Source organism: Cyprinodon tularosa, unplaced genomic scaffold, assembly GCF_016077235.1.
Source record: "Cyprinodon tularosa strain WSP-4 unplaced genomic scaffold, ASM1607723v1 ctg1055, whole genome shotgun sequence".
Classification (NCBI taxonomy): Eukaryota; Metazoa; Chordata; class Actinopteri; order Cyprinodontiformes; family Cyprinodontidae; genus Cyprinodon; species Cyprinodon tularosa.
Window position 1 is genome coordinate 53,801 of NW_024037844.1, and position 12,917 is coordinate 66,717.

The 12,917-nt window shown below is 50.5% G+C and overlaps 1 protein-coding gene across 4 annotated transcripts in view; it reads right to left on the reverse strand.

Moving 5' to 3' along the window:
• Nucleotides 1-12,917, reverse strand: part of LOC119783888 (laminin subunit beta-1-like) — a 78,833-nt gene that overhangs the window by 52,708 nt on the left and 13,208 nt on the right. For 2 of the 4 annotated variants that reach the window (XM_038285640.1, XM_038285632.1), the window contains exons 1-2: nucleotides 10,645-10,849; nucleotides 9,596-9,669 (exon numbers count right to left, since the gene is read on the reverse strand). In XM_038285640.1, the coding sequence (XP_038141568.1) occupies nucleotides 9,596-9,629 (34 nt within the window). In that variant the 5' untranslated portion in view covers nucleotides 9,630-9,669; nucleotides 10,645-10,849. Of the gene's footprint in view, nucleotides 1-9,595; nucleotides 9,670-10,644; nucleotides 10,850-12,917 lie in introns of those variants that run through there. The other 2 variants (XM_038285625.1, XM_038285617.1) reach the window with 1 other exon arrangement.

The following is a 12,917-nucleotide window of genomic DNA, read 5'->3' on the forward strand; positions in this document are numbered from 1 at the left end:
CTGACCTCAGCAGAACCACTGCATGACCGACCTCAGCAGAACCACTGCATGACGCACCTCAGCAGAACCACTCCATGACTGACCTCAGCAGAACCACTGCATGACCGACCTCAGCAGAACCACTGCATGACCGACCTCAGCAGAACCACTGCATGACCGACCTCAGCAGAACCACTCCATGACTGACCTCAGCAGAACCACTGCATGACCGACCTCAGCAGAACCACTGCATGACTGACCTCAGCAGAACCACTGCATGACCGACCTCAGCAGAACCACTCCATGACTGACCTCAGCAGAACCACTGCATGACCGACCTCAGCAGAACCACTGCATGACTGACCTCAGCAGAACCACTGCCATGACCGACCTCAGCAGAACCACTGCATGACTGACCTCAGCAGAACCACTGCATGACTGACCTCAGCAGAACCACTGCATGACCGACCTCAGCAGAACCACTGCATGACCGACCTCAGCAGAACCACTCCATGACTGACCTCAGCAGAACCACTGCATGACTGACCTCAGCAGAACCACTGCATGACCGACCTCAGCAGAACCACTGCATGACTGACCTCAGCAGAACCACTGCATGACCGACCTCAGCAGAACCACTGCATGACTGACCTCAGCAGAACCACTGCATGACCGACCTCAGCAGAACCACTGCATGACCGACCTCAGCAGAACCACTGCATGACCGACCTCAGCAGAACCACTCCATGACTGACCTCAGCAGAACCACTGCATGACTGACCTCAGCAGAACCACTCCATGACCGACCTCAGCAGAACCACTGCATGACTGACCTCAGCAGAACCACTGCATGACCGACCTCAGCAGAACCACTGCATGACCGACCTCAGCAGAACCACTGCATGACCGACCTCAGCAGAACCACTGCATGACCGACCTCAGCAGAACCACTGCATGACCGACCTCAGCAGAATCACTGCATGACCGACCTCAGCAGAATCACTGCATGACCGACCTCAGCAGAACCACTGCATGACGCACCTCAGCAGAATCACTGCATGACCGACCTCAGCAGAATCACTGCATGACCGACCTCAGCAGAACCACTGCATGACCGACCTCAGCAGAACCACTGCATGACCGACCTCAGCAGAACCACTGCATGACCGACCTCAGCAGAACCACTGCATGACCGACCTCAGCAGAACCACTGCATGACTGACCTCAGCAGAACCACTGCATGACGCACCTCAGCAGAACCACTGCATGACCGACCTCAGCAGAACCACTGCATGACCGACCTCAGCAGAACCACTGCATGACGCACCTCAGCAGAACCACTGCATGACGCACCTCAGCAGAACCACTGCATGACCGACCTCAGCAGAACCACTGCATGACGCACCTCAGCAGAACCACTGCATGACGCACCTCAGCAGAACCACTGCATGACGCACCTCAGCAGAACCACTGCATGACCGACCTCAGCAGAACCACTGCATGACCGACCTCAGCAGAACCACTGCATGACCGACCTCAGCAGAACCACTGCATGACGCACCTCAGCAGAACCACTGCATGACCGACCTCAGCAGAACCACTGCATGACTGACCTCAGCAGAACCACTGCATGACCGACCTCAGCAGAACCACTGCATGACCGACCTCAGCAGAACCACTGCATGACTGACCTCAGCAGAACCACTGCATGACCGACCTCAGCAGAACCACTGCATGACAGACCTCAGCAGAATCACTGCATGACCGACCTCAGCAGAACCACTGCATGACTGACCTCAGCAGAACCACTGCATGACCGACCTCAGCAGAACCACTGCATGACCGACCTCAGCAGAACCACTGCATGACGCACCTCAGCAGAACCACTGCATGACGCACCTCAGCAGAACCACTGCATGACGCACCTCAGCAGAACCACTGCATGACCGACCTCAGCAGAACCACTGCATGACGCACCTCAGCAGAACCACTGCATGACGCACCTCAGCAGAACCACTGCATGACGCACCTCAGCAGAACCACTGCATGACCGACCTCAGCAGAACCACTGCATGACTGACCTCAGCAGAACCACTGCATGACCGACCTCAGCAGAACCACTGCATGACCGACCTCAGCAGAACCACTGCATGACGCACCTCAGCAGAACCACTGCATGACCGACCTCAGCAGAACCACTGCATGACTGACCTCAGCAGAACCACTGCATGACCGACCTCAGCAGAACCACTGCATGACCGACCTCAGCAGAACCACTGCATGACTGACCTCAGCAGAACCACTGCATGACCGACCTCAGCAGAACCACTGCATGACCGACCTCAGCAGAATCACTGCATGACCGACCTCAGCAGAACCACTGCATGACTGACCTCATCAGAATCACTGCATGACCGACCTCAGCAGAACCACTGCATGACTGACCTCATCAGAACCACTGCATGACCGACCTCAGCAGAACCACTGCATGACCGACCTCAGCAGAATCACTGCATGACCGACCTCAGCAGAATCACTGCATGACCGACCTCAGCAGAATCACTGCATGACCGACCTCAGCAGAATCACTGCATGACCGACCTCAGCAGAACCACTGCATGACCGACCTCAGCAGAACCACTGCATGACTGACCTCAGCAGAATCACTGCATGACTGACCTCAGCAGAATCACTGCATGACTGACCTCAGCAGAACCACTGCATGACCGACCTCAGCAGAACCACTGCATGACTGACCTCAGCAGAATCACTGCATGACTGACCTCAGCAGAACCACTGCATGACCGACCTCAGCAGAATCACTGCATGACTGACCTCAGCAGAACCACTGCATGACTGACCTCAGCAGAACCACTGCATGACTGACCTCATCAGAATCACTGCATGACCGACCTCAGCAGAACCACTGCATGACCGACCTCAGCAGAATCACTGCATGACTGACCTCAGCAGAACCACTGCATGACTGACCTCAGCAGAACCACTGCATGACCGACCTCAGCAGAACCACTGCATGACTGACCTCATCAGAATCACTGCATGACCGACCTCAGCAGAACCACTGCATGACTGACCTCAGCAGAATCACTGCATGACTGACCTCATCAGAACCACTGCATGACCGACCTCAGCAGAACCACTGCATGACTGACCTCAGCAGAACCACTGCATGACCGACCTCAGCAGAACCACTGCATGACTGACCTCATCAGAACCACTGCATGACTGACCTCAGCAGAACCACTGCATGACTGACCTCAGCAGAACCACTGCATGACTGACCTCAGCAGAATCACTGCATGACTGACCTCATCAGAACCACTGCATGACTGACCTCAGCAGAATCACTGCATGACTGACCTCAGCAGAATCACTGCATGACCGACCTCAGCAGAATCACTGCATGACTGACCTCAGCAGAACCACTGCATGACCGACCTCAGCAGAATCACTGCATGACCGACCTCAGCAGAATCACTGCATGACTGACCTCAGCAGAATCACTGCATGACTGACCTCAGCAGAACCACTGCATGACCGACCTCAGCAGAATCACTGCATGACCGACCTCAGCAGAATCACTGCATGACGGACCTCAGCAGAACCACTGCATGACTGACCTCAGCAGAATCACTGCATGACCGACCTCAGCAGAATCACTGCATGACCGACCTCAGCAGAACCACTGCATGACTGACCTCAGCAGAATCACCGCATGACCGACCTCAGCAGAACCACTGCATGACCGACCTCAGCAGAACCACTGCATGACCGACCTCAGCAGAACCACTGCATGACCGACCTCAGCAGAACCACTGCATGACCGACCTCAGCAGAACCACTGCATGACCGACCTCAGCAGAACCACTGCATGACCGACCTCAGCAGAACCACTGCATGACCGACCTCAGCAGAACCACTGCATGACCGACCTCAGCAGAACCACTGCATGACTGACCTCAGCAGAATCACTGCATGACTGACCTCAGCAGAATCACTGCATGACTGACCTCAGCAGAACCACTGCATGACCGACCTCAGCAGAATCACTGCATGACTGACCTCAGCAGAATCACTGCATGACCGACCTCAGCAGAACCACTGCATGACTGACCTCAGCAGAATCACTGCATGACTGACCTCAGCAGAATCACTGCATGACCGACCTCAGCAGAATCACTGCATGACTGACCTCAGCAGAATCACTGCATGACCGACCTCAGCAGAACCACTGCATGACCGACCTCAGCAGAACCACTGCATGACTGACCTCAGCAGAACCACTGCATGACCGACCTCAGCAGAATCACTGCATGACTGACCTCAGCAGAATCACTGCATGACCGACCTCAGCAGAATCACTGCATGACTGACCTCAGCAGAACCACTGCATGACTGACCTCATCAGAACCACTGCATGACTGACCTCATCAGAACCACTGCATGACTGACCTCAGCAGAAGCACTGCATGACCGACCTCAGCAGAACCACTGCATGACCGACCTCAGCAGAATCACTGCATGACTGACCTCAGCAGAACCACTGCATGACCGACCTCAGCAGAACCACTGCATGACCGACCTCATCAGAACCACTGCATGACTGACCTCAGCAGAACCACTGCATGACTGACCTCAGCAGAACCACTGCATGACCGACCTCAGCAGAACCACTGCATGACCGACCTCAGCAGAACCACTGCATGACTGACCTCAGCAGAACCACTGCATGACCGACCTCAGCAGAACCACTGCATGACTGACCTCAGCAGAACCACTGCATGACTGACCTCAGCAGAATCACTGCATGACTGACCTCAGCAGAATCACTGCATGACCGACCTCAGCAGAACCACTGCATGACTGACCTCAGCAGAACCACTGCATGACTGACCTCAGCAGAACCACTGCATGACCGACCTCAGCAGAATCACTGCATGACTGACCTCAGCAGAACCACTGCATGACTGACCTCAGCAGAACCACTGCATGACCGACCTCATCAGAACCACTGCATGACCGACCTCAGCAGAATCACTGCATGACTGACCTCAGCAGAACCACTGCATGACTGACCTCAGCAGAACCACTGCATGACCGACCTCATCAGAACCACTGCATGACTGACCTCATCAGAACCACTGCATGACTGACCTCAGCAGAAGCACTGCATGACCGACCTCAGCAGAACCACTGCATGACCGACCTCAGCAGAACCACTGCATGACCGACCTCAGCAGAACCACTGCATGATGAACCTCAGCAGAACTTAGAACCGCAGTGTTCAGTCGTGAGGCAGTTTAGCAGTGAAATCCGCTCTACTGTGAATAAAGATTTAAAGATCTGGCAGGAATAGGAAGAAAAAGTGACTAAAGGCGCCTCAGGGTATTTTCCTTCACTCACAGACATAATGCAGCGGATTAAACAGCATGAATCATCCCACATCAAAAGGGTTTCTTTAAACCAATCAGAACCTGGGATCACATCATTAACTTTATACCACAGTTATTTGACTTTATTAACCTGGTTTCACTTTGTGAAGAAGTCACACCTTTCCAACACGATGAGGAGGTGCCAGGTGAGGTCAGGTGAGGTCAGGTGAGGCCAGGTGAGGTCAGGTGAGGCCAGGTGAGGTCAGGTGAGGTCAGGTGAGGTCAGGTGAGGCCAGGTGAGGTCAGGTGAGGTCAGGTGAGGTCAGGTGAGGCCAGGTGAGGCCAGGTGAGGCCAGGTGAGGTCAGGTGAGGCCAGGTGAGGTCAGGTGAGGCCAGGTGAGGCCAGGTGAGGTCAGGTGAGGTCAGGTGAGGTCAGGTGAGGCCAGGTGAGGCCAGGTGAGGCCAGGTGAGGTCAGGTGAGGCCAGGTGAGGTCAGGTGAGGCCAGGTGAGGCCAGGTGAGGCCAGGTGAGGCCAGGTGAGGTCAGGTGAGGCCAGGTGAGGTCAGGTGAGGCCAGGTGAGGTCAGGTGAGGTCAGGTGAGGTCAGGTGAGGCCAGGTGAGGTCAGGTGAGGTCAGGTGAGGTCAGGTGAGGCCAGGTGAGGCCAGGTGAGGTCAGGTGAGGCCAGGTGAGGTCAGGTGAGGCCAGGTGAGGCCAGGTGAGGCCAGGTGAGGCCAGGTGAGCCTCACTTGGATAATTTAGATTCTTATTCATCCATTACATTTAAACCACTGTTACAGACATTATTAAGAACATCTACATGAGGGACATTTTACTGTATTTTATTCTGTTTTTCTATTTTTAATCATTTTTAGATCATTTCATCTTAATATTAATTCATAGCATTTAATTATTTATAGAGATTTTAAAACCCTATTTTTCCTTATTATGTAGACCAGGCGTTGGCCCCACAGCTGGTCCCTTTATATGATTCAGAATAAGTTGGAAGAATGGGCCCTACATGGCACCCAACCCTGACCCACCTCCCACCCCGGGTAAATGCCTTGCTGGATTTCAGGTCCAAGGTTCAGTTTGAAGCATTTCTTGAATTCCATTGAAACCTTGGCCGTGGCCTTCCAGCTGGAACGGCCGACATCAGCATGGAGCAGCACTGCCCCCCCCTGCAGGTACAACCCCCCCCTGAGGTACAGCCCCCCCCTGCAGGTACAGCCCCCCCCCCCCTGCAGGTAAAGCCCCCCCCTGCAGGTAAAGCCCCCCTCCCACAGGTACAGCCGCCCCTCCCCTGCAGGTAAAGCCCCTCCCTGCAGGTACAACCCCCCCCTGAGGTACAGCCCCCCCCTGCAGGTACAGCCCCCCCCCTGCAGGTAAAGCCCCCCCCTGCAGGTAAAGCCCCCCTCCCACAGGTACAGCCGCCCCTCCCCTGCAGGTACAGCCCCCCCCTGCAGGTACAGCCCCCCCCCCTGCAGGTACAGCTATCAGCTCTGAATTGAACAGTGAGAAATGAGCATCCTGCAGCCAATGGTGAGACACGCCCTGATCAAACAGAAGAACAGAGCAGCGGTGCAGATCTAGGTCACTTTAAGCTTGGCTCAGTGCTGAGGCTCTTTAGCCCCTCCCTCCTATCCCTATTAGAGACCATTTCCTCTGACCTCGGTCCGTCTGTACCACTTTACACCCCAGGTTGATCCTCTGGTCCCACCTAAGGCCCAGTAAACTAACTCCACATGGAAGAGAAGGAAAGATCCTCCTGATCTGTTTATCGCCTGAACAGAACAAACACGACAAGCAGCAACATGATCCAGTCAGACTTCATTTCACCATCATTTAGTTTAACATAGAAGAAGAGAAGCAAAGGCCAACCTTTTTATTGTGTGGGAAATTAATTACATTTCTAACTGAGTGCCGTCATTTCAATGTTTGTTTTGCATCACTTTAACTTTCACCACACAGGTTTCTGTTGTGGAGCTGGGGGGGTCCATCAGGTGTGCTGTGATCTGCTCTGTCTAGACAGGCACCCCTCTGCTGCTCTCATGAATTAGCCTCAGTTTTAATCACCGGCTGAGTTTATGTTTCCACACAGACCACACACACAGAGACGGAGCCCCTATTAGAAGCTCCAGCTCTACTTTAGGATTTCTGCTCGACCCAGATCCATTGGAACAAGGAGGTCATATGAAGGCTCAACCTCTGAGAAACTCCCATGAACTCATTGATTCAGATCTTTAGCCTCTGTGACATCAGAAATGGATCCATGAGGAGCGCACTGGAAGTCTAGGCTGTGTGCTTCGTTAGCCCGTTTCTACAGAAATCTGCGCATCACTGTCAGATAACCATCTTCAATCATGAAGCAGGAAAGAAAGATGGTTGAGATCAGATAACAGTCAGGATTATTGGCACTGATGCTGCCAAGATCTACATCTATGCTGCTATATGTTTACACTGCTGGAGGACATAGGGACGCCTTTTCATCATTCTACCTCTATTCTCCCATTCTGCAGTATTTTAATTCAACCTTAAACTATCTGCTCTGTGTTTTCTCATCATAACAGCTTCATAGAAGAAAGAAGGTCTGATATCAGCTGACAGTGAATGATTAGAAGAGGAAAACCTTTGAATGTGCAGGAAACCAGTAGGCCTGCCAACATTCCCCTTTTCTTTACTATATTTATTTATTTTAAGCGCTTTTTCTTTTCTTCTTCATCTGGAAGAGGACCAGTGGACACCATGAAGGTCCCCAGTGGAGAACTGGTCCCAGTCTGGGCTCAACAGCAGCTGTTATACCATGAATCCCAATGATGGATCTGAAACAACTTAAAGAAATTCTCCACCAACCTAATAGTCCTGGAAAAAGTACTTAGATGTCATAGAGGAGGCACTTCTGGTTGTTCTAGGTCTAGAGGGGCGTGCTTAAAGCCACCTGGTCTGTCAGACAGTGATTACAGAGCAGCACGTGCTTCTAAAACGGATGAGTGCAGGAAAAGTCACATGTAAATACCCCCTAAGGCATGAGGCTCGTGCACACAGCAAGAATGTAACAGCAGGGGCAAAAGTCCCTCATTAGGGACGGGATTCCAGGTGTCGGTGGGCTGGACAGAACTTCTGGTTCTGTAGCTGCCGTGGAGACGCAGCAGATGATTGTTCCAGGTATTTGCACCAACATCGTTTCCACATAAGTCCAACTTCACCTGATTTTTTATTGAAGCTCCGTGCTTCGGTCCCCAGAGAGGCCTTCCTCATGCAGTCAGTGATTAACCAGAGCTGACCCAGAAAGGTGTGAGCAGGTGACTTTGATAAGCTGAGCACACGCCTTCCTGCCGGGCTCAGTTTGAGCTGCCGTCAAGAGGAAACCTGCAGCGTTTGATTCATCCGATGCATGGCCCTGTCCGTCCGTCCCTCTGTCCGTCCCTCCGTCCGTCCGTCCGTCTGCCCACCAGAGCTCTGAGTATCTGCCTTTTCCTGACCTCCTAAACTCTCTCATGCTCCGTGGCTCTGAGCTTCAGCAGTGAGAACAAAGCTGCAGCCTGAGACGCTGCCTTTCCATGAACTTTGGACGGCAAAACTCTGAGCAGCAGCTCAAGTCAAACTGAATCCTGATTGTAGTTTTATCGTCCCTAACATTAATATTCAATTAAATTCTGTTCAGCTTATTTATAATTCACATCATGTCACTTTATAGATCCAGATCAACCAGATCATCCAGTCAGATTGATTCAAAGTTTTCTATCTAAGGAAAACCAGCTGATTGCATCGACTCATTGACTCTTCAGCAATCCCTCACACTAAGCATGCTTGTAGCGACAGTGGAGAGGAAAAACTCCCTTTGAACAGGTAGAAACCTCCAGCAGAACCAGGCTCAGTGTGAGCGGCCATCTGCTGAGGCCCACTGGGGTTCAAGGAGACAGAAGCAGACATAGAAAAAGAAGCATAGATACAAAAGGCAACTGTCAACCAGCTCCACAGGCGGCCCCGTCCAGGAAACACACAGCCAGGCAGACGAGCTCCGAGCCAGCTCCCATGTCAGAGGATAGTTTGATTTCCTCTCTGATCAACAGTGGATCATCATTAAAGTTCAAACTGAAGATCTGAATCCATAATAATCCATAATAATCCATAATAATCCATGGACATAATAAAGTGTCACATAGTCTCCAAAAGTTGATATTTAAAGCAAACCCAGAGCAGGACATGGATCAGCGCTTCTCACCCAGCAGCAGAAGGCCGATACAAGCCGTCATCATCCTGATCGCCCTGCGGATGGAGATCACACCGTTTCTCTGTCTGCAAAACACAAAAAGGAAGCAAGAAACCAACAAATCAACAACTGATTGCAGTAAAAAATATAAGTGAATGTATTTCTTTAATGAATGCTTTCTGGATTGTTGATGGAACGATAAATAAAATCAACAGTGGAATGAAAACAGTGGAATGAAAACAGTGGAGAAAACGAAGAAAACGGGGAAAGACTTTGTTAAGAAGGAAGAGATGCTCTGATGAGCAAAAGCTCACAATGTTCCTTTAATCACGAAACACATGATGTATCCAGAGAATCCAGCAGGTATATCAGCTTTGATGCATTTATTACAAGATATTTAAAAAGCATAATTATGTCATTTATTTCTGATAGATTCAGAACTACATCAGAAGCAGCAGCTCATTATTCCGCTTTAGGTTTGGGAACAAAACGGCAAAGAAACCAGGAATCAGTCACAGAAAAACCTGAAGAGCCTTTTGTTTATCAGCTAATTTGGCTTTAATGAATGTAGATAAAATAAACAGAAGTAAAGTCATATCTCAGCAATGATCAACAGAAAATCAGGGCATGTTTCAGCAGAATTATGTCAAAGAACAGAGAGCTGAATGAAAGAGGAGCAAGAAACCATAATTATGAAGCTTTTAGCTGATGACAACATAATGTTTATGAAACAGGCAGAATGAGCCGTTATCCACACAGACATCCAGAAATACGTTGTTCATAGGAGCAACTTGAACACGATGCAAACTGAACTTCAGCATGAAAGGATAAGTCTGAGTCACCATTTCAGAAGAACCAAATGTGCCATGGGACCTGCTCTGGTCCTCCACTGAACTAAAGGAGGAGAAGATCTACAGAGGAAGCCTTCAGCTTTGCTGGATTTCAGCAGCAAACAGACTCAAACTTCACCTCCAAGCGACCCACAGCCGTGGTGACAGCACAGGGTGGCCTTTTAATCCTCCACCTGCAGCAACGCCGTAGTCCATTACCTCCAGACTCACCTCGCTCTCCGCTGCGTGGTCACAGCTTCTCCCGTCCTGACCTCTGCCTCTCACTGCACCTGTGCAGACCGTCTGTGCAGACTGTGGACCCGTCTGTGCAGACCGTCTATGCAGACTGTGGACCCGTCTGTGAACGTTACGCCTGCATGAACATGCGGCTCACTATGTGCCCCAGAATGTAAAACAAACTTCAGAGCATAACTGGCGGCAGCAGTGTAAAAACAGAGGGAATGCTGCGTCCAATGGGAGCGCAGGGCGCTGTACGGGACCCAGCCCCCCCCTTGGGGCTGAATGGGCAGCCATTCTTATTCTAATTCCTCTGTCACTCTCTGTGCCGCTGCCTGAAAGAGGGGAACGGTCTCCAGGCTGTAGGAATGCACCAGCCTTTCTTCTAGACCCTCAAAGAGCGAAAGGCGAGCGAGGAAGAGGAGGCTTGACAAAACCAGGGAGATGAAGTTAAATGAAGAAGGAGGAGAGAAACTAGCAGCAGAACTAGAATGAGAAGAGATTAAAAGATGAGCTAGACTCAGAGAGATAAAGAATCCAGCTCCCCTGCTTTCTGAGGTCGTCAGGGTCAGAGATGGAGGACGAGTTTTCAGCTTCACTTCACTTATTCAACTAAAAAGGTCTAAAAATGTGCAAAAAGTTTTCAAAAATGAGTTTTTTTCTGAATGAACTGAGGAACAGTGAGGGGGGGGGGTTACCATAAGGCAAAACTAGGCAGCTGCCTAGGGCCCCACGTTCCTGGAGGCCCCACAAAATTTCCTTTTACATGCATGATTAATACAGCTACTATTTATTTCTGCACATTAATTATGATTTTCATAAAATCCGTCTCAGCCCCCCCCCTTCAGTGTCCACCATATTGGATCAGTCCATTTGCTGCACATGTTCAGAAAGGTCCAAACAGACAGCAGCAAACCATTTGGAAACAAACCATGCAAAGAGCAGTGTTGCCAACTTAGCGCTTTAGTCGCTATATTTAGCCACTTTTCAGACCCCTCTAGCACTTTGATTTCTAAAAAGCTCCTAGCGCCAAATCTAGAGACTTTTTTCTGCTACTGGAGACTTTGGAGACAACATCTAAAAGCAGCGAACTCTGCTCTCCAGAGCGAGTAGATTGGTAACCCCGCCTCCTGCTCAGAAAAGAGAGGCAGGGAAGAAGAAAGGAACTAAACAGTGAAAATGGAGATGAACTGATGGAGGATCTGATCCATGATGGGACAGAAACCTACATCAGAGGTCAGCAGAGCATCTGTGGGGCACAACACTTGGGCGGAAGCTCCAACAGCGGTGTGGTCACTGAGGAGAGAGCTGATTGGCAGACAGCAGACGGACAGGTGAGGGACAAGGCGGTCCAACAAAGGTCCAGCCAGACTGTTCTGTTAGCATTCAATGATGATTTTAGGGCTGCAACTAACGATTATTTTACAAATTGATGAATCGGTTGATTATTTTTTCCATTAATTGATTAATAATTGGATAGATAAAGCTTCTAGTTAGAGTGGCTCAGGTTATCCTGATCTATCTCTATAGTTCTGCTGCTATAGGCTTAGACTGCTGGAGGACATAGGGACCCCTTTTTCATCATTCTGCTTCATTCTATCTCTATTCTCCCACTCTGCAGAATCTGTTAGTTCAATCTCTAACGTTCTGCTCTCTCTGCTTTTTCTCATAGTAGCTTCATCTGGTCTGTTCCTGTTTGGCTGTGACTCCATCCTGGAGAGAAATATCAGCTGTGCTGCTGCCATCAACACCTTTGTTTCTAGATGTTGGAGCTTGGCCTGTTTTCCAGTGTAGTCCTGTTTCTCTGACTGTGACTAACTGGATGTGCTCTCTTCATCCTCTGACATGGGAGCTGGCTCGGAGCTCGTCTGCCTGGCTGTGTGTTTCCTGGACGGGGCCGCCTGTGGAGCTGGTTGACAGTTGCCTTTTGTATCTATGCTTCTTTTTCTATGTCTGCTTCTGTCTCCTTGAACCCCAGTGGGCCTCAGCAGATGGCCGCTGACACTGAGCCTGGTTCTGCTGGAGGTTTCTTCCTGTTCAAAGGGAGTTTTTCCTCTCCACTGTCGCTACAAGCATGCTTAGTGTGGGGGATTGTATTTGAGTCAATGAGTCGATGCAATCAACTGGTTTTCCTTAGATAGAAAACTTTGTATCAATTTGAATGTATGATCTAGTTGAACTGTAAAGTGACCTGAGATGACATGATGGGAATTGGAGCTATAGAAATAAACTGAATAGAACGGAATTGAAAACAAAAGGTTCTTAAA